This window comes from Aotus nancymaae, unplaced genomic scaffold, assembly GCF_030222135.1.
Source record: "Aotus nancymaae isolate 86718 unplaced genomic scaffold, 86718_ANA_hifiasm-v0.15.2.pri h1tg000036l, whole genome shotgun sequence".
In the NCBI taxonomy this organism is placed as follows: Eukaryota; Metazoa; Chordata; class Mammalia; order Primates; family Aotidae; genus Aotus; species Aotus nancymaae.
In genome coordinates, this window is record NW_026988450.1 from 11,365,726 (window position 1) to 11,387,296 (window position 21,571).

Consider the following 21,571-nt stretch of genomic DNA (forward strand, 5'->3'; position numbering starts at 1 on the left):
AACATGGAATGCAGAAGGAATGAAGAGGAGGCAAGACTGAAGAAAAGAACATTTAAAACAGTTTTCAGTGTTCTAGAAGACATGTCATGTAACCACAGGGTGAATGAACAATAAGCACATTCACATTCCTTCATTTCACCGGTGTTACTTTGAGTTGAAAGAGAAAGGAAAAAACAAAGACATTTAACATGAGAATGTAGATAAGCTAAGAAAGAGATAAGCAGGAAGGGAATGCAGAAAAAGAAGGAAGAAAAGGTAGGAAAAGGAGAGTAAAACTTAATTATCAACCCATTTCTGTATGTGTACACACACACTTGCACAGATGCCACTATACCATAATATCCTGTTTTGTCAATTCTAAGATTAATACGCATTCACATTTTAATGACTCTGTGAAATCAGAATATGTCTTACAATTTCTGGTGTTAGATTTGCTAAAGTTTTGGTATTTGTATTCTGTTCTTGGAATCTCGTTTCCAAACACAACAATCCAGCTGAAAAAATTTTTTTTTTTTACTTTGGTAACCTAATGCTTAGACCATCATTTATATTAAAGTTATGTAATGGTGAAAATGTCCATAATCAACAAGTGGATAAAGAAACCGTGGTGTGTGTGTGTGTGTGTGAATACACACACACTCACATGATGGAATACTACTCAGCCATAAAGAGGAATAAACTGATAGCATTCGCAGCAACCTGGATGGAATTGGGAACTATTATTCTAAGTGAAGTAACTCAGGAATGGGAAACCAAACATTGTATGTTCTCCCTCATAAGCAGTAGCTAAGAGATGAGGATTCAAAGGCGTAAGAATGACAAAATAAACTTTAGGGACTCAGGGTGAAAGTGTGGGAAGGGGGTGAGGGATAAAAGATGACAAATTGGGTTCAGTGTATACTGCTCGGGTGATGGGTCCACCAAAATCTCACAAATCACCACTGAAGAACTTACTTGTGTAACCAAATACCACCTGTTCCCTAAAAACCTATGGAAATTTTGAAAAAAGTAATAAAAATAAGGTAATTTAATGATTAGAGATCATTTTTTAAAGAGAAAATTATACTCATTCAGATCCATCCAATTGTGTTTTATCTCCCTACATAAGGCATGCTGATCAGGAATAATATAAAAAATTCAGCTAAGAAGAGGCTTCCAGACCCATATTCTAGAATTCTTATTAATAGCACTCAAGACAATGTATGATGGGCTTAACAGTCCACACTATACTTCAGCTGAAGTCTACCCCCTGAATCACAGCTATTATGCATTTAATAGGAAACCATTATGATTAAGAACTTCTTCAATGTTACTAGTGCCAATATTATTATCCTACAGCAGGTGATACATGTCAAAATACCAATTCTTTCCATAATAATATTCAGCAGCTTAATTACATATATAAACTTTATGATATAGAAGGAAACAATGTTCTTTAATTGAATGCAAATTTGCAAATTTCTCAATATAATCAGCTAAGTGGAAACGCCACCTGTCATTCATTATTCCTTTTGCTATTTTATACGTCAAGCATCTCTCTCCTCCACTTCTCAATTTTTGAGACTTCTCGATTTTTCTTGGTCTAACTCATAGAATCACATCCTCTTCCTTTGACTCCTCTCACTTTTGTTGCCTTATTTGGACCTTTTCCATTTTTTGCTCTGCTTCCCGTGAAATTCTATGAGCAGCACCAAGTAAAACATTCAAGGACAGACTGATTTACATTCTTCTAAGATTATAATTTTTTTCTAAATCACTCTAAATTGCATTTTAATATACATAAATGTGTATCTTCGCGTGTCTACATTTTAACTCTGCTGCCCTCTGAACAGATGGTGTGATGGAGCTCCATGCTAATAGCACCTAAATCTTTTCCTTGAGAAGTACAACTAATCAAAAAGTCATCTATTTTCAAGGGCAGTTGAGATTATTCCTTCCAATATGCATTCCTCCAGCTTCGGCTTTCATGTAGGAAGATATGGTTTTACCTCCCAATAATCAGGGAGCATGACTTTAGTAGGTTAGAATTAGACTTTGCCACTGGCCTATTTCAAGGAAAAATACAAAGCTAGGTTCCCTTTGAAGCCAGAGAGCCTAAGGCACAATGATCTCTCTCTGGATCTTAACATAACACACTGGCCTGTATAGTAGTACAATATTATATATCTAGAGGATCAGTTAACACTCTCAATATAGATCAGCATTAAGATGGCAAATGCTGGCAATGGAATCCTTAAAGGAATTCTAGGTGGAAATGAGAATTTGGAGCACATAACAAGGCTACACCTTTCAATAAATTAAAATTTGCTGTGATTATAAAGAAAGAAAAATTTTTTGTGAGATGGAGTTTTGTTCCTGTTGCCCAGGCTGGAGTACAATGGCTCAATCTCGGCTCACTGCAATCTCCGCCACCCAGGTTCAAAGCAATTCTCCTGCCTTGGCCTTCCAAGCAGCTGGGATCACAAGAGCCCACCACCAGGCCCAGCTAATTTTTGTATTTTTTAGGAGAGACAGGGGTTTCACCACGTTGGCCAGGCTGGTCTAGAACTCCTGACCTCAGGTGATCTGTCCACCTCAGCTTCCCAAAGTACTCAGATTACAGGCAGGAACCACTGCACCCGGCGAAGAAAAAAATGTTCACTAAAAGATCTGATGTACTTTTAGGAAATTACCCCTCAATAAAGTAATGCTGAACAAATGTGACTATGGACATTCAGCTCATCTACTTCGTTCTCAAGTCTATAATCTCTCCTTGTGGCTAAATCCAGTTAATACTTTTTAGTCCTTAACTGAATGTGTGTGCAGAATCTGACACTCATGATCTCTCCACTCCTTCTTGAAACTCGCCTCTCCCATAGCTTCTCTAACCATCACATGAGTCTCCTGCGTTTTTCCACTTGTCAAGCCATTCTCTGGGGACACTCTTACAGTGTACACCCCTGGTTAGAGGCCACTCCCTCGTCCTCTGAAGGAGCTCCTCTTCTACACTAACTGCTTCACCCACCACTTGTATACCATACCCCTTTCTTGGATGTCTTAAAGGTATCTCAAACTCTCCATATTTGCAACCATAAACTTGGCATCTTCTCCGTGAAGGCTGCTCTTCCGTCTTGATTCCTTATCATGGTAGAAAGCAACAGCTTACATGTGCCAGTCAACCGAGCCAAATCCAGGGAGGTCCAGTGACAAGGGGGTCTTTCCTCCTCAAATCCTTCCTATGTCATCAGCCACAAGGTTCTGCTTCAACTTCCTTATTATTTCTAAAGTCACTCCCTTTCCTCTGTCTCACTGCCACATGATCCACATCTTCACACTGCAGCTACAGAGTATGTTTCTTGAATTCAAACTTGGTCATATCTCTCTCCTCCTTACGACATTCTTGTGATTCTCTGCCACCTTCAGGAGAAAACCCAAACCCCATGGCACAGCCCTGAGGCTCACTGATTCTCCACCACCTTCAGAAGAAAACCCAACCCCCGTGGCACAGCCCTGAGGCTCACTGAGGAAGGCGCCTGCTCCCCTCTCCGACCCCCTCACATCACAGGCTCTCCACGCTTACTGCAAGCGTTTCCAAAACGCACTCTGTGTTCTCTGGTCTCCCTGCCAGACACAAGCATACAGACACTTTTCCCCTATTGGCAATTCTCACAAATACTCAGGCAACATCTCCTTACTTGGCTTAGGGAAGACCTCTAGATAACTAACTCTCATCCAGACACCTTTCTTATGTGCCACCGCAAGACTATGTCCATACGTCCCACAGTGCTGGACTGGATTTTTCTTTTAATGTACACCTGTGCATCAGCTGGCCTTTCCCCCTAGATGGTGAATTCTTTTGGGAGTATCTTATTGATCTCCCCTTGTCAGTACTGATTACAGTAACTGGAACAGAGCAAATGTCAAATAATTGACAAATAAATGAAGGAATGCATGAATCAGTGAATAAGGTATCCAAATCAGTCTCAAAGGAGCAATTTCACATGCTAACAACTGCCTACGAGAAGGATAAAGAAATGGAAGCTAGAACTATGACATAATTACCTTACTATATCGATAAATTGCTTTTATTAACAGGGTCGATGACAAGTAAAGGCAAATGAATGTGTCCTAGTATCATAAAACATGCTGTATGTTAAGCCTCGGGGCTTTGAAATTTGGGTATCTATGATTTTGGGCTATCTGCAACACCAACAAAGAAATGTGTATGTATCCTTGAGTCAAATTGTAGGAAAATTAAATGTAGAAGGAAGTCTGATGTTTTACACATGTCATTCATAGAACGACAGCACCTGTATGACCCAAGGCCCCTGCACGGGTTGCAGTCCCTGAGTCTGACCTGGATGTGGTGGCTGGCAGTGACCACGGCCCTCACATGCCTGCAAATTCCAGATTCCTTCTCTGCTTCAGAAATACAAAGTCAGCAAGAGAAGTGACCTGGAGTGACCAGATGGCAAACAGGAGTGAATTACACGGGGTCCTACTAGTTTAGAAGAGTTTTAGGAAGGATACCTCAGGAAGTATCAGCCTCAGGAAAGTGTCCCAGAGTGTCTCCTCCCATCCTCACTACGTGACTTTTCTCTGTCCATATTCTTTTCTTGGGTGTCTCATTTGTTTTGTTATTCCGCTCTTTTTCTGATGCTAAGGATCCCTAAATCTGCACGTCAGGCCTCAGCTGCTGAAGTTCTTGTTATGTGTTTCCAACTGTCTGAGGGAAAGAAAACTCCTCCAACTGGGGATACAGAACATAACACAGGAAAAGGCAGAAACCTCTGTAACACTGCTGGGGACTTCCTAACAAGGCCTCATGTAGAAAGAAGGTCTCAAAGGAAGTGCAATGTTGAAAAGGGCACACCAAAAGGGGGCAGCAGTTAAGCACCCAGCACTGACATCACACATGACTGGCTGGAGCTCCAAATCTACCCTTACTGCCTGTTTCCTGCAGGCAAAGGTTTCTTAATTTCCCTAGGCCTCAATCACCTCATCTGAAACCTGGGAATGATAATAGAAGTCACCATATCATGGGATCGACTGTTCTATTCACAGATTATTTTCAATATGCCTACAAAACCTCTAGTGTTTCCTAAATCTTAACTTAAAAAAAAAAAAGAAAAAAAAAGAAAAAACACTTGACTATTCTCTAAACGTTGTCCCTAAATCCCTCCTTTGCTTTCCCATTCAATTTCTAGAAAGATGGTCTATATATGGTCCATGCTTATGCTTGGTCCCTCTACGTTCAGCTCAACACTCTACGGAAACATCTCCTTTGGGTTAATAATGGCCTAACTGGTGATTACAGCTCTTGTTCATGCATCTTGTTTGCAACAATGAGGCAAATCAGAAAAGAAAAGAAGGCCTTCACCATGGTAGGAGCCTAAAAGCAAACTGCTTGGATGGGCTAAAGTGTTTCCTTACCTGGAGAAACCAGAAACAGTGCAGTGGAAGGGATGGAGGAAGAATGGTATTGGAGAAGGGAAGCCAAAGGTCCGCCAGAGAGGAGGATATTAAAACCAGAATCAAGCAGTGAGCATGTCTGGCCAGGGAAAACATTAGGTATCAAAGGACAAGAACAAGTCAAGATCCAGAATTTAAGCCAGATGAAAGCCAGAAGTTCAGAGTCAAGGAACTCCAATCACCTGGGCCCATTTTTAAAAGGTGCTGTAGTTATTTGATGCTTGGGTGGGCAGCACTTGTCCTACTGAAATTCTCCACAGCATTTCTCGGTATTAACCCCCTCCTCCTCCACATCTTGGCAACCCTCCCTCCCTGTTCTTCTCAAGACCCTTGGTCCTCAGTTCCTAAGGAGGCATCATCTCCCCCATCCTCACTGCAGTGTCGCACTCAGCGGGGACTATCTTCTTGTCTTCCTACTCAGCGTAAGCTATGGTGCCAGGAATTGCTAGCTCATCTGATCACTGAATCTGTTTTCTTCTTCTTCTTGGGCATGAAGCTAGAATGCACTTCCCACCTTCCCCTGCAGTTAGGGTAGTCATGTGACCAGTTGTAGCCAGCAGAAAGTGAGTATAAGTGGAGCTCACTGTTTCCACCACTGGACCTCAAAAGATCCCTGTAGAGAACCTTCGTACTATTCTCACCGAGGGTGACTGTGGGAGGAAGGCAGTGCAGAAGGAAGCATTTCTTTCAACCTGGTTCCCTGAAAGACTACACAGAGAAAAGCCTTCACTGTGAACCAGAAACACATATGTTGGATTTTATATGACTATGAAATAAATTTCTACTGTGTTAAGTCACTGACATTTTGAGGTTCATCTGGTGTAGCAGCCATCATCTTCACCGTTAAGTCGCAAATCTAGATATCTTGAGTCCAAAACTCTAGGTTTAACATTAGACCCAAATTTCTAATTTCTTTCCTCTCCTTCACCAGACTGACTTCTAATATTTTGCAGGAATTATTCCCTACACCTCTTGGACTTGGTTGGGTTTCTTCCATATGTGTTTCCAGAGCACCTTATTTATTATCATTTTAATTGTCTAGTCATCTGCCTCTCCAACTCTATGGTGAACTTTTTGAGGGTAAAGACTGTGTTTTACTCTTGTCAACCTCTGTGTCCAGTTGGCATTCAGGAAGGGTTCCTTTGTGTCCTTCATTTTTAAATTAAAAGCAATGTGTATTTAGTGGTACTAAAAAAACCAGAACACTTGACCAGTGATAAGTGGTGTTGGCAGCATATACCCCTTTTGATGTGATGAGAAGAGCCCTTCACCGCCACAGTTGTTTTTCTCAAACCCGTATCCCAAGTCTAACCATGTGAAGCATAGTCTCCTATAAGAACAAATAGATGAATGACTTAATGTAGGAACTAGGATTTGTCATATAAAAATATGAAGGTTCAAAGGTGATATGATCAGAGTTCATAAGATAATAAGGGCTATGGGGAGGAGAGGCTGAGTGGGAAGATTTTTAAATCAATCCCTAGCAAAATGGAAATTAAGAGAAATTATTTAATGTTGGAAGAAAGATTTTTTTAATATTTAAGGACAAACTAAAGAAAGCTTTACTGAGAAGTAAGAAATAATGGGGAATATTTAAAAGCTACCAAAGAAAACTTGGTTTGCTGAGAGTATTTCCCAAGCCTTTTGAGTTCAATCATGAAAGGACAATATAGCTCTCTAGAATGTATCCATGCCTTAGAGAGATACCTGAAAGACAGGAGATATTTAAAGCCCCTTTTGTGATATCAAAATCATGGTTTAAATACGTTAGAATGATGCTGCCTCATGCTCCAGCAGCTAACATCCCAGTGACAATTCACTCGGGTGCTCCTACCCACTGCACAGTAGCATTTAGGGCACCTATGAAGAGCCCAAGGCTGGGAGTGGGTGACCAAAAGTGGAGCTAGAAAACATTCCAGAATTTTCCAGGGCATTCCTTCTGTGTCCTTCACCCCTACATATGCAGAATTTTCCTGTACACACCAAGGCAAAACTATTACAAAGCCTATGTGTGACTTATAGAAATAACCAGCATCCCCACTTTACTTCCAGACTTTCTCTTCTCCACACCTGGGGAAACTCACATAAAGAAATAACTAGACTAATCAAAAGTCTTCCTCCTTCAGTGATTTCTATTAACTCTCTAAAAACTAACTTTTGTAATACAGACCATAAATGAGTGTTAGGTTCTGTCCATCCTTGACCTTTCAATCACTTTCACTAGTTCAAGCCATTTAACTTTCATCTGGAAAGGTATGACTGATCTAAAGGGAGCTAAAACATAAACAGGCGTTTTCCTTTCTCAGAAACAATGTTTAACTCAGAACTTCACTCTGAAAGATTCAAAGTAGCACACTCACCTGTAGCTGGGATATAGTTAAAGGGTATCGGAATAATATCCAGGTGACACCTTCACTGCAAGGTGGGATGGTGAGAGAGCCTTCATACACCCAGTAATCCCGCAGCAGAGGGTCTATACGGCCACGTGGACGTGTCATGAAAAGGCAAGTGAGTCAGTAACAATCCTGATGACTCCAACAACAAGTTTCAAAATTACAAACTGTCCAAATGACACTTCAAAGATGGAAATCATTTTCAAATTAGAGCCCCACAATATTAAACTACTCATTGTAGAGAAAATAATGGATAAAAAACATGATGAATTCTCTATTATTTACAGTGATTTCTATCAATGGATTACAGTATATACCTGTCAAGTGTAAGCACTTTAGAAGCATATGTATATTTTGAGTTTTTTCACTTTAATAAAAGATTTACCTGATTGATTCATAATCTAATATTTATTGAATGTTTACAATGTGCCAGCAATTTACATTAATTTATTTAACCTTCACAACAAACCAGTGAGATAGGTAGTATTATTAATGTTATTTTTCAGATGGGGAATAATAACATCAGTAGTTTGCCTAAGGTCACTCAGCTAATAATCACCGGCCGTCAGGATTCGAACTTGGGACAGTCTAGTTTCATAACCTGTTATTTTTTTTTAAGAGACAGGGTCTGGCTCTGTCACCCAGGCTGCTGGAGTGCAGTGGTGTGATCATGAACCACTGCATCCTCAAACTGCTGGGCTCAAGCAATCATCTCACCTCAGCCTCCCAAGCAGGGACTATGGGTGCACACCACCACAGCCAGCATTTTTTTCCCTTTCTTTAGAGCGCGGTCTGGCTATGTTGCCCAAGCTAGCCTCAAACTCTTGGCCTCAAGCAATCCTCCCACATCAGTCTCCAAAAGTGTTGGGATTACATAGGTGAGGGCCACCACATCTGTCTGAAAGCCTGTATTTTTAACCATTCAGTTCTAGCTGCCTCTATATTACTTCTTCAACAGCAAAATATCAAAATCATATTACAATAGAACAAAATGAATCATTCTTATGAAATCCTTTAGCTCTGCATTAGAGGAATTTATGATTAAATATGATTAATAAATGTAGAAATTGGTTTGTTGTATAGCAATTAAATGCAGAAAACAGGAAATACAATGCATCGACCTATTTGGTTTTGTTTGAAACACTAAGAGACAACACATAATTTGGGCAGAGAAATGTGAAGACCAAAATTTTATATACCACAACCTTTAAATCACATTCTGAGTATTTTATGTATAATTGTTACCTGCACACATATACAATTAGAATGATACATAATAATAGTGTTACTGCAGAGAGGTAATCTTATAAAATTAGATACAAAGTTCATTTTGCTGTACAGATTATGAACTCTACTGAGCAATCTTAGAAGTACATCAGGGCTTTTTGTTTGTCTGAGCCAGAGTTTCACTTTGTCACCCAGGCTGGAGTGCAATCATGTGCTCTTGGCTCACTGCAACCTCCACCTCCCGGGTTCAAGCAATTCTCTTGCTTCAGCCTCCTGAGTAGCTGGGATTACAAAGGTGAGCCACCACACCAAGCCAGTTATTTTATTATACTGGTGCTTTACACAGAGGTAGCAATTTTTACAAATGACAATCCTAAGAAAGTTCTTGATGGATCAATGGAACTAGTGGCAAAGTGTCTCTTTATTACTTCAAAAGGTTTACTTCCACATTTAAAGTAATCTGGAAATGGCATCTGCTAAAGAGAATATAAATTGCAAATAAATTTTATTAACTAACAATATATAGTTTTATATAGTCTGCAGAAAACAAGACTATAGCCACAGTTAAAATTCATTTTAATGAATCAGATAATACTCACCTGGTAATAAAGTGTTAGGATTAAAGCAAGGTATTGTTTTGGACTTCCCCTGAAAAAGAAAAAAATATTTACCCAATGTTAATGTAATATTTCTAGATTTTAGAATTAAAAACGTATTAGAAAAAATGTAGAATAAAGTCTTTTATGAATGGCCTCATCAGGTCCCACAGATTTGTGGGTGTCTCCTTCTACCTACTCATTCGAGTAATATCGTCTGGTTCCTGCTCTGATTCTACTGCTATTTTCTTTGCTACCATAGTTCAATTCTCCCTGTAAGTCCTGGTGAGGAACCTACAATTGGTGCCCATCTGCCCCCACATCAGTTACTTTTTCTGCTCTGAGCACAATTCATACCAGAGATTTGGGCTAAATTCTTACTGTAAAATGCCTGAACCCTGGGCGGGGGATTTTCAAAATGGCTTTCCTCCTGCTTAATTTCACTGCAGCTCCTAACCTTTTTGGCATCACAACCTGGCTTCCAGCTTCCTGTTTTGTCCTATTTGGATTTGGTACTTCAGCTCTGGGATCTATGCTAGATGCTCTCCTCACCTGGAAAGGGAGATCTAAAACACATGGAAATATTCTGTTCCAATCAATGTTTATCAAAGCTAGATTTAAATTTCAAGGGAATCATTTGTACCCTTATTCAACAATTCACATTTAAGATCATCATTTTAAATCATGTCATTTAAATTGCCTAGACTTTAGAGGCAATTGGTCCTGTCAAGTGAATCAGATTTTTCTTAAAAGATTACTGTATTGGTAAGTCATAAAAGAATTGTGAAGTGACAGGGAAAAAAAGATTACTGTATTGATACAGACGTAACAGGGAAAGCTATCGCATAACCTCCAAGTCCCTTCCTGATTTGCTGGGACTATTTTACACGTTAAAGACTCTAGCTTACTTGCCTCCCCGATCCTCCTGAGTTCCATAGTGATTGGTGTCCTATTAGATGATATAATAAATTTTCTCAGCCCATTGCAATTATACAAACACAAGTCAAAACGTGCCCTCAACAGTCTTCTTATCAGCTTCTTTTGTCTGGACTGGGCTTCCCTTGGAAGCTGGGTTCATTAAAAATCTACTCAGGAGACCTTCAGTGAAGGTTCTGCCTGGTTCAGGATACCCTGGGCTGTGCCAGTATAAAGATAATCCAACTTGATTCCCAAATTGATCTTTCTTAGAAGTGAATTTGGGTCTCTGGATCTCCTGCAATCAAACAAGTTCAACTCCTGCTCTGTATCTCCAGCAGCCCTACAAGACTAGACTACTCCCGTCCCCAAGATCACTCACATTCAACTGACACTAAGCACGAGCCAAAAAGGAACTGTTTATAAGAGAGATTGGCATTGGCTTCCTAGCAATGCTGGGCCGTTTCATTGCAGGGGCATGTTGATCACCTTCTCTTGTATATTATCTTACCACATATGTGTACTTGTTTTCTTTTTAAAATTTATTTAACATAAATGCTTTGAAATATGATTCCCCAAATTTGTATTTGTTTCATTTATACAACCTTCCTATAGCATGCAGGTAGAAAAGGGTTAACCCAGCAGGCCTGAGTTGCTCAGACCCTGCACATCCCAGATCAAGGCCTGTCTTCAGGACTAACTTTTGGCTCCGGGGATATAACCTCTGAGTTCAGAATATTCTACCTGAAAAAGTGTTTCTGTGCACCTGCAGCCTTGGGCCATGCTGTATTTATGATGAACTGCTGTTGTTACATGCCTGAGGCCTTGAGACATACTGTACCGACTGGAACAGAGAAGCTGATGCTGACAGTGTGACTTACGGTGAAGTGGGCAGGGAGAGGGTTGCTGCTAGAGGTTGAGCAGCTGAGGTCAGTTACGTTGCTGGCATTTTGTGCTTACATGACTGACCCCTAACAAATCTCTGGACACCAAGGCTAGAGTGAGCTTCCGTAGCTGGCAACACTTCACACATGTTGTGACCCATCACTGCTAGGGGAATCAGGGGCATCCTCATGTGATTCCCCAGGGAGGCGACACCTGGAAGCTTGTGCCTGGCTTCCCCCGGACTTCATTCTCTGCGCCTTTTCCCTCTGCTTTTTGATCTGTTTCTTTTCACTGTAATAAACCATAACCACAAGGACAGCAGCTTTTCTGAGGTCTGTGAGTCCTTCTAACACAGCACTGAGCCCACAGGTGGTCACAGGGACCTCCTACAGAAGCAGCGTCTTTGTATTATTTTAAATAATGACTTACCTTATACTGAATATCCTGGAGGATTTCAGTCACAGCCTTCAAGCCAACATGCTCCTTTCCTATCTGAAAAATATAAAGCATAAACCACAACCACAGCATTTTTAAGTGTTTAGCTTAAACTCAAAAAAACGAACAGAACTTGGCTCCAGTTCATCTGAATGTCCTTTCTGAGGACTAATTAAATGGCCTTTTATTAATAACTAGGTCAATACCTACTAAAGGTAATTAAAGTTGTAATGGAAGCTAGTATAATAAAGTATTAGATATGTAAATGTCCAGAAACTCATTCTAAATTCTTCTTACTATGTATAGGAATCACTCACTTTGCTATATATATCAAATTATAAAATACTGTTATATAAAAATACCAAGGATATTTTTGAATTAAAACTACTCAGTACATGTTCAAACCCTTCCATGTTTAACTTTGGCATGTATAGATCACTGCTATAAAGATTTTAACAATATTGAAAAATTATATTAACTTACAAAGCAGATAGGTGATTTTGTTGTTAAATTCACCAAAATCAAGACCTTTCGTGATTACTACTAGACATAATAACTACCTTTCTATTCTTAAATAAATAAGAATATGCTTTTCATAGCCTTCTTTTTAAAAACATATCACTATATATTATTAGTGTATAAAATGCTCCCAAAAAATGAGACCAAAAAATTCTAATATTTAATATTCTTGACTTTGCCTTTAAAAACTTTAAGTGAAATCTGACCAATTTCCAATGGTCCATGATAATGGAGGAGAGTAATGGAGATCACTTAGAACCTCAAATAAGCAATCACTGCTTTTGTCAGCTTTTCTCCTTCCACATAGATACTTGGAGAACGACCTAAGAGAAGCCAGAGTAGCTGTCAATATGTTCACATTCTCTCTTTCTCTTGACGTTAACCACCTGTAAAACATGCCAGCTGAAAGAGCATCCGAAGGGACAGGAGAGAGATGAGAAATGCTCTACCTATGATAGCCCGTCAGCTCTAAACAATCAAGACATGAACTATTTTCCAAGCATGGACAAGTATTCCTGAGTTAGGCTCTAAAAACAGAAAATAAATTTTCTAAAGTTAAAAAAAATTAAAAACCTAATGCATATGTACCTGTGGATGCAGCAGAATTTTAGGCAGAAGTCATTACCCATTCTTCAGGAGAAATGGATCTCTCTTTGTCTTACTGGTTTAACCATCCTATAGCACTGGGAGGCCTACGTCTGCACTTGGGGTCTGTTTTCATCTCAGGCATCTCCTGTCGGGCTGTAAACTCTTTGAAGCATCCACATGTGAACACTAAGGCCACTCAATGTGGCAGCTGAGGAGCAGGCTCACTTTGCAAATGGACTGCCTGGATTCCAATCTTGACTCTGCCACCTCTTAGCTGTGTGACCTTAAGCAAGTGTATTTAACCTTTACATCCTTCCACTTCCTCATGGGGAGGATAAAAATGATAGGGTTGAAGATAAGATTAAATCAAACAAAGACTGTAGGGCTTGGGTCATCATAATTCACTTAATATCCATTATTAATCTTAATCTAGATGCCCTACAGCATCAAATATAGTTTTTCCATATAACAGCACTTAACGACTATTACTAGCTCCTTTTAACAATAAAGACTCTATTTTATGGGCAAAACTTTATATCCTGAAAACTCTATAACCTCTGTTCTTACTCCATCTCTTTCCTTTCCTTCCTTGTCAAATTTTTGTATGAAGAAATTATAACCAGTGAAAAGCAAGTACTGATGATAATCTCCACACCCCAACTGCTAAAATTGTGCAAGCAACTGTTCAGATAGCACAACCTGATACCAAGAGCCCACCACAAACCTTGAGAAGAACTCATTTCTCACCTCTCACCTTTGCCATCCTTCACCACCACCGGAAATGCAAACCACTTTGGTCTGTTCTCCTCGCCTGGCATCTCAGCCCTGAACCTCTCGTTTTTTTCACTTCTAACTCAATCTCTCCTTATCTTCCACTGCACTTTCCGGAACAGAACAACTCTGCATTTCTGCCAACCTCTCCCAACACCTCCCAATCTACCTGAACCCCTCGGGTCTGCCCAATGCCACAGCTTTTTTGCAGGCCTTTCTAGTGGACGTCGTGCAGTCCCCCAGGAAGACAGACTGAAAGCCACAGTCAGTGCGTTCCTGCTCTCTTCAGTGTGAATCTGACCCACGTGCCCGAGCCATCCTCCCGAGGGGACCATCCTCTGAGGCTACCATGCCCTCCTTCTCCCTTACTGACCCACTAGACCATCCCTCCCAAGCATCACCGCCTGCTGCCACCCTGGACGACTTCAGCATCCAGGGGGTGACCCACCTCCTCCCTGGCCTAAGTCTTCTCATCCCTCAGTCCGTGGCCTTCTGCCCCATTCACCTCAGCAAACCAACCCTGAGGGGACTCCTGGTATATGCTCTCATTCCGAAAACTTCAACTCTAAAAGATTGGCCTCTCTGACCAGATGCCCCAGGCCAGCCAGCTCTCCTGCTCTTTCCTCTCTCCCCTCCTCTGATCACCAGGAGCCAAGGCTTGCATGTCCTGTGGCTTCTTCTCCTTCCCCTTCTTGCCTAGACATGGGACTGGCTACACAGAATGAGATCTCTCCAACCACTCTCCATTCTTTAATCCTTTTACTTCCTACGTCATCTGCTCTGTGATGGATCAACACAACAACTTACTAGAACTCTCTACTCCTTTACCTGGATAAAGAACAACCCACCATACCCTGTCCTGTATGATCTGGGGTGTCCAATCCCAAGGGAGGTTCCCTCAGTGACTGCCAAGTCTATTATCAGCCCCTCCTGAGCTATTTCAAGACTCAATCCCATACCCAGGCTTTCTTTGCTCTATAAATAATTCTGCTTTGTGTGTCTCAGAGATAATAAACGTCTTCAGCATGAACTTTCTTAACATCCTGCCTTTCTCCAACTATGAATCGGCCCCATTTGTGCCCACCCTTTCCTCCTGGCCCTCTATTTTGGAGAAGGGGTGGGTTTCCTCCTATCTGAGATTAGTCCATCCACATAAGCTCTCCATCCCGTGCCCTCTTGCCTCCTCCAGGACTTTTCCACCTCAGTGACACCCTCTCTTACCAGTATTTTTAATCTCTATGTCTGCAATAGCTCTTATTCCTGGTGGGGGGGGGGGGGCGGAAAACACAGGCAGACCTCAGATCTCAAAAGATTCACTGGACATCATCGCTAGTTATTGCCCCATCTGTCCTTCCTTCCTTCAGCCAAGCTTCTTGGAAGGAAAATCTACTCAGTGTCTCCGACTTCCTCCCTCCCATTTCTCTCCTCCAGTCTAAGGGCTAGACCCCCTCCCCGCATGGATTTCAGCCCATCCTCCCTCCCTCCATTCCTTCCTTCCTTCATGAAATTTTGCTCTCAGTTCTGCAATTTTACTCTCTTCTGAGAATTTGCACACAGATAACCTGAATTTTTCCCCACAGAAACTTATAGAAAGTTAGAAAAAGTGTGTTTGCTAACCAGGCTTTTCCTTGCCTGCAATAATGCAGCTTGTTCTTGGAAATACTCGCATTAGTTCTAAGGGGCTGGGATTTCAGTCTGGGGCTCTACAAATCCAGGTCACCTGTTACATGCTAAGAATCAGGAAGTGAAAAAACTAAGTTATCAGACCTAATGCCGCCCACAAATATTTATTAACAGTTCCAAAGATGAAAATGACATGTTCCTTTCCCCTCTATATATGACTATGTGGTTATTTGTATTCTTATTTTTACTTTATCTTACTATTTTCTATTCTTGCTTTTAATAATGAGATAGTACCTTGTCTCAATTCCTCAGATTTGGATGCTTTATTAACTTTCCTGGGTTATGAGAGTAGTCTTTCATAATTGTTACTTCAATACACTAAAAATTATCAAAATATATTTGTATAATAAAAAGTTTTTCACTAATATTTTGTGATTTTTTTCTTTCTTTTTGTGATTTATATAATCCAGTTATAAAATACAAAGAATCTAAGTCCCTGCCTATGAGAAAGCCATGAAATAAACAGTCAGAAGAGGGCTCACTGAAAAATGTAAGGATTTCCTTTTAAATTCTGTGGCATGTGTCATATTTGCAAGACGCTTATTTAAAAATATTAAGAGTCTAATTTGGACGGCTACTTCCAAACATCAATAAAGAAATATCTAGGAGATATGTATTAAAAATTATTGCAATTAATTTTGACATATATGCCATAAAAAAACAAGTTTAAAGGGGCCCATTATGGAACTCTCTTTGGAAAATTAAGTTTCTGAAGAACACTGTGCTAACATGCTCTATTCCCAGATTACCCAAGAGGCAGCCCAGAGCCATGCAGAGCTGGAACTCTGCTTTCTGGTCCTGATGGCAGCTTTAGAGCTAAAATTTTCAGGCACTCTATCACCTCTAAATCTTTTATGATGTCAAATATATAATAAAACAAAATTTAGAAGCTTTGCCTTAAAAACTGGATTAAGTTTTTACCTCTGAAAGCACGTGGCCTGCTTCATATGTTTGGGTAAATTTATATACTATCCTTTGCCTACCACAGAGCTCAAATCTAAACGTTATATTGACTATATCTGCCAAGGTCTTTGCCAGTCTGATTTTTATCAGTGTTTTCCTTCAAGGAATTTCAAGTAATCTCAGAGTAAAATTGTTAATAAAGAAGGGGTGAAGTAATCTATTATTGATTTTTCGTAGATTTTTCTGTAAACCAGGTTCTAAAAGCATTTTCTGAAATCCTTTTTCATAAATAAAATAAACTCTACCTTCAGGAGACATTTCCTAAATCATTTCTTCAAAGACCTTGAATGCCACTCTGAAGAAAATTTATAATAAATAAAGGAACTATTTTCTACCAATGAATATGGCTGAACTTTCATGAACCATAAGGATCAAGTTGTCTATTTATATCAAGTGTTCTCTGTATGTGTGTAATTTCATCTGTAAGCAATAAAATTGAGAATAAAAAATATTTTACAAAACGATTAGAAATTAGCATCTCTAAACAACACAATAATCACAGCAGATGGTTTACCTGAACAAACAGAGCAATGATGGCGATTCCATGCGGCTTCCCCACAGCCTCATCAATGCTGCCAAACAGAGTGGAGTTCCAGTGGATCAGATGGAGCTGGGTGAGTGGCAACAGACAGACCACATCATTTAATGTGCAAAGATATAGCGATTTCTTCACTATTTCTATATGGTGTTTCACACAACAAGAGGATCACAAGTAGACACAAATAAAATACTGGCTTAATACAAGTTATCTGTATAAAGTCTTTCCTTCTTATCTCTGAACAGTAGCAGTGCTTAGTGGATCGCTGCCCCTTAAGTCCAGTTTTAGTCCTGATGTGGAGGAACACAACTACAGGGACTCACAGACTTCACATGGATTCAGTTATCTTTCCTTGGATGTCACCCTTCTCGATCTCAATAAAGCAAAACTTCAGGTCTGGGAACAAATACTAGAACTCATTCAAAGGATGATTACTTGCATAGCCAAATACTGCATCACCCAGTATTTCCATCAGGAAGTGTACAAAGTCAGTCTCTAGTTCTAATAAATACTTCAACTTTCTAAGAATATCCATAGACAGCAACCGAAAAAAAAAAAAATGCTGCACTTTTAAAGCCCTCGTAAAATAATGAATGCTGATGTAAACCTCTTAAAGAAGGCTATTTCCTGCACTGGAGATAAAATGTTATCTGTGAAGAAACGACGAACAATGCTCAGAGGCCTCCCTCACTCCTAGCCTCATAAAGCTTTGCAGCTTTCAAGTTTATCTAGAATATGCACTGCTCCTACAGCACTGATAAAACACTTGCAAGAAGCCAAATTCAATTCCTGATTAAAAATCAAATGTCCACTGAGGTTCTTAGTATAATAGGAGGTAGGTAAACCTTCTGCCTAGAATACAATCATCACTATAGCTTTTCATCAAGTTATAATTACTTACCACCTTACGACATTGCCTCATTTTAAAATTAGTTCTAACACCAAAAGACATAGCTAAAATTCAACCACTATCTATTTTAGCATCTATATTAAAATATCCAGAAAAATTATCATAAGAATTGCCACAAATTTGATTTTTCCACTGCTGAATTTATCCAAGTAGAATCTGAGATTATAAAACTGACCACTAGAGGGAGGTAAAAAAATCCTCTACCAATAACAGAACTGGTAACCTACAAAAAGACAGTACCCATGGCCCACCCAGCCAGGACAGGCTGTGGAAAACTCACAGAGACTGTGACCACCCAGTAAATGCAACTGAAAGGCACTGCTTTTAAGAAAACTATGTTCTATAATCTCTCAATAATAAAAGACAATTTTAATCTTTCCTTCTCTGGCTGCAACAACAGCATAGGAGTCCTGGTGGTAGAGGTAAGAACCGATTGTCTTAATTAAACCAACGAAGAAGGTCTAGGCCCAAGGTTGAAATAAATTTTTATTCCATGAATTACAAAATTCCCACTGACATTTTTCTTCCTTCTCACAGCAATATTTTGGGGCTTTAAAAATAATAATAATAAACCACAAAAGCATGGGTTTTTCTTTTTCCCCACTCCTCACAATTCAGCAACACCATCACTCACACCTGCTCTTCAAAAACTGCTGCACAATTTTTGTGTGTTAAAAAGCTGACGGTTCCCACTCCTTAAGTGCGTACTGTGGGTGTTGACTTTGTTTCAAAGAGTAAAGTATGGAAAGGGGATAAAGATAGTGACTTTACAGTGGATAAAACTAACAAACACTATCTGATCAAGGTCAACATCAATAGTGATTAGTCATGTTGATAGGGTGCACGTCACCTTACACGTGATGAAAATGGCACTTTACTGCTGCATTTTCTCCCAATGACCCATAACCCAATCTAGCCACAAGAAAAACATCTGACAAATCTCAGTGAGAGGCACTCCACAAAATACCTAACCAGTAAGTACTCCTCAAAACTGTCAAGGTCATCAGAAACAAGGAAAGCCTGGGGAAAAATGTCACAGCCAACAGAAGCCTAAGGAGACATGAGAACTAAATGTAATATGTGTTATAGGCGAGATCCCAGAACAGAAGAAGGGCATTAGGTAAACGCTAAGGAAATCTAAATAAAATGTGGATTAGTAACATATCAGTATTGGTCCATTAACTGTAACAAATGTAACCATGATAATGTAAAATGTTACTAATAAAAGAAACTGGTTTGGGGTATATGGGAATTTTCTGTACTGTCTTTATAAATTTTCTATAAATGTTAAACTGCTCCAAAAATATTCTTTTTAATAAAAAAGATAAGAAAAATTAAGAGAAATGCTTGCACTTCAGTCAACCCAAGCTAACAAGGATACAGAAAGTCGCTATGACCCCCACATGTCTAGCAAAATAACACGAAATGAAAGCAGCAACAGCAGCTCTCCCACGCATCCTTAACTCCACCTTCTGGGCCTTCAGTAATCACCGGAGTCTTGGAGGTTCCAGAGCAGGAGAGATTCTTCCCTCACAATAACAAGGGATCCAAGCTTTAAAAAACAAAGCTCTGTCTTGCTTCTGATAAACCTTTTTCTCTTTAAGGTCCTTTCTCTCATTTTCAGACCAAACAAATCATGACAGACCCCCTTTCCACACCAGTAGAGGTTGGCTAATTCAAGTACCAGGCAAATGTCCAACCCATTCTGGAACTGGGCCAACCTTCAGCTATAACCTAGCAGTGGTAACCTAGATGCATGGCCCACGGGCACAGCACTCTGCACCTGCGCTGCCTCTCAAGTTAGCTCACTCTGCTCCCCACGCGCCTTTCCTCTCCATCTGTATGAGTCTGCCAGGGCTGTCATCACAAAGTGGCACTCCCTGGGTGGCTTAAACAACAGACATTTATTTTCTCATGTTTCTGGAGGGTGGAAGTCTGCAAATCAAGGTGTGAGCAGGGCTGGTTCCTTTGGAGCCCCGTCTCCTTGGCTTGTAGATGGCCACCTTCTCCCTCTGTCTTCACATGGTCTTGCCTCTCTAGAAGTCTGTGTCCAAATTTCCTCTTCTTGTAAGGACACCAGTCATAGTGGATTAGGGCCGGCCTAATGGCCTCCGTTAACCTAATTAGCTCTGTAATGACCCTATGTCCAAATACGGTCACGGTCTGATGTACTGGGAACTGGCACTTCAACAGGAATTTGGCAGAGACACAAAGCTGCCCATGACACCACCTAACTCACCCTTTGCATTCTGCTCACCATAAGAAAGTCATTTCAAATCCAAAAAGCTTTAATTATTCATATTGACATCTGTTCTGCCACTGTCCCTTCTTTATTCCTATAATTTTATCATATTGTGCTTTGTATTAATTAGTGCAGGTTCTGTTCTGCAAAGCAAAGCCATAGAGGAAGGAAAATTATAAGTGCATGTGAAGGACTTACAGTACCTTGGTGGGTAGCTAGAGGGTACATAAGTCTGGCAATGACAAGAGGTGAGGCTAGAGAGGTAGAGGGGTCAGACTGCACAGAGCTTTAAATGTTAATTACCATAGCTGTATTCTGGAAAATACTAAATCAATATATTATTGCAGTGAATATTATTATTATGTATGCAGTCTGGAATCAAACTCCCCCATAAAAATCTCTTTCTTTCAAAGGTCTCTTTGATAGTACAGGAGCTGAATTGGAAGTAGCAGACATTGAAAGCTGGAATATAAGCTAGGAGGCTACCACAAAAATCCCAGCTAAAAAATTATGACAGAAATGCATGACAGTAAATCTTAAGCATCAGCTTGGCTAGGCTACTGGTACCCAACTGTTTGATCAAACACCAGTCTAGATGTTGCAGTGAAGGTGCTTTTTACATGTGATTAACATTTAAATAAACAGACTTTGAGTAAAGCTGAATGCCCTCCACCGTGAGTAGGCATCATACAATCAGTTAAAGGGCTTAGGATCACGGACTGAGGTCCCCCAAAAAGGAGAAGATATTCTGCCTCCAGAGCTCTGGATAAAAGTTGGCCTGAGTTTCCAGCCTTCGAACTCCAGCTGTAACATCAACTCTTGCATGAATTTCCAGCTTTCAGCCTACCTTTTGAATTTCAGATTTGCCAGCCCCCATAACCACATGATCCAATCCCTTAAATTAAATCCCAATCTCTTCTTTGTCCCTCTGTTTCTCTCTCTTCCTCCCTCCTCTCCCTCTCCCTGTGTCTCTGGAGAACCCTGACTAATACAGATCACGCAAACAAAAAGAGAAGTATGGCAGCCAATATAAGTTTGCATCTGAAGACGACTAATACCAATGGGAATAAAGATAAATGAGCCTAACAAAGTGACAACGTTTGATTTATTCTTCTAAGACAAAACATGGTCCCTTTGGGGAGGGGGATGAAGTGACAAAACAATCCTCTGATGATCAGAAATAACATATTAAACCTTCTACTTCTACTTATTTTTATCAAATGCCTTTTTATTTCAATTTGTCTATACGTCATAAAATATATAACATAAATACATATTAATGCATCAATATAATTTATTAACAAATATACACATATTACGGATACATGCTCCAAAGTTTGTTCTAACGCAATGGTTAAAGACATCTGGGGACAAACGGGTCTGAATAGAAAAGCATATGATGCTACAGATACAGCTTAGGAAATGATGAGGCAGCCCACAGTGCATCTTATGAAC

The 21,571-nt window shown here is 40.0% G+C and overlaps 1 protein-coding gene across 2 annotated transcripts in view; it reads right to left on the minus strand.

The window, feature by feature from the left end:
* The window catches only part of CA8 (carbonic anhydrase 8), a 94,092-nt gene that overhangs the window by 26,130 nt on the left and 46,391 nt on the right, over window positions 1-21,571 (minus strand). For both annotated transcript variants that reach the window (XM_012463735.3, XM_064384222.1), the window contains exons 4-7: window positions 16,941-17,036; window positions 11,897-11,959; window positions 9,671-9,719; window positions 7,812-7,924 (exon numbers count right to left, since the gene is read on the minus strand). In XM_012463735.3, coding sequence (XP_012319158.1) covers window positions 7,812-7,924; window positions 9,671-9,719; window positions 11,897-11,959; window positions 16,941-17,036 — 321 coding nt within the window. The remainder of the gene's footprint in view (window positions 1-7,811; window positions 7,925-9,670; window positions 9,720-11,896; window positions 11,960-16,940; window positions 17,037-21,571) is intronic.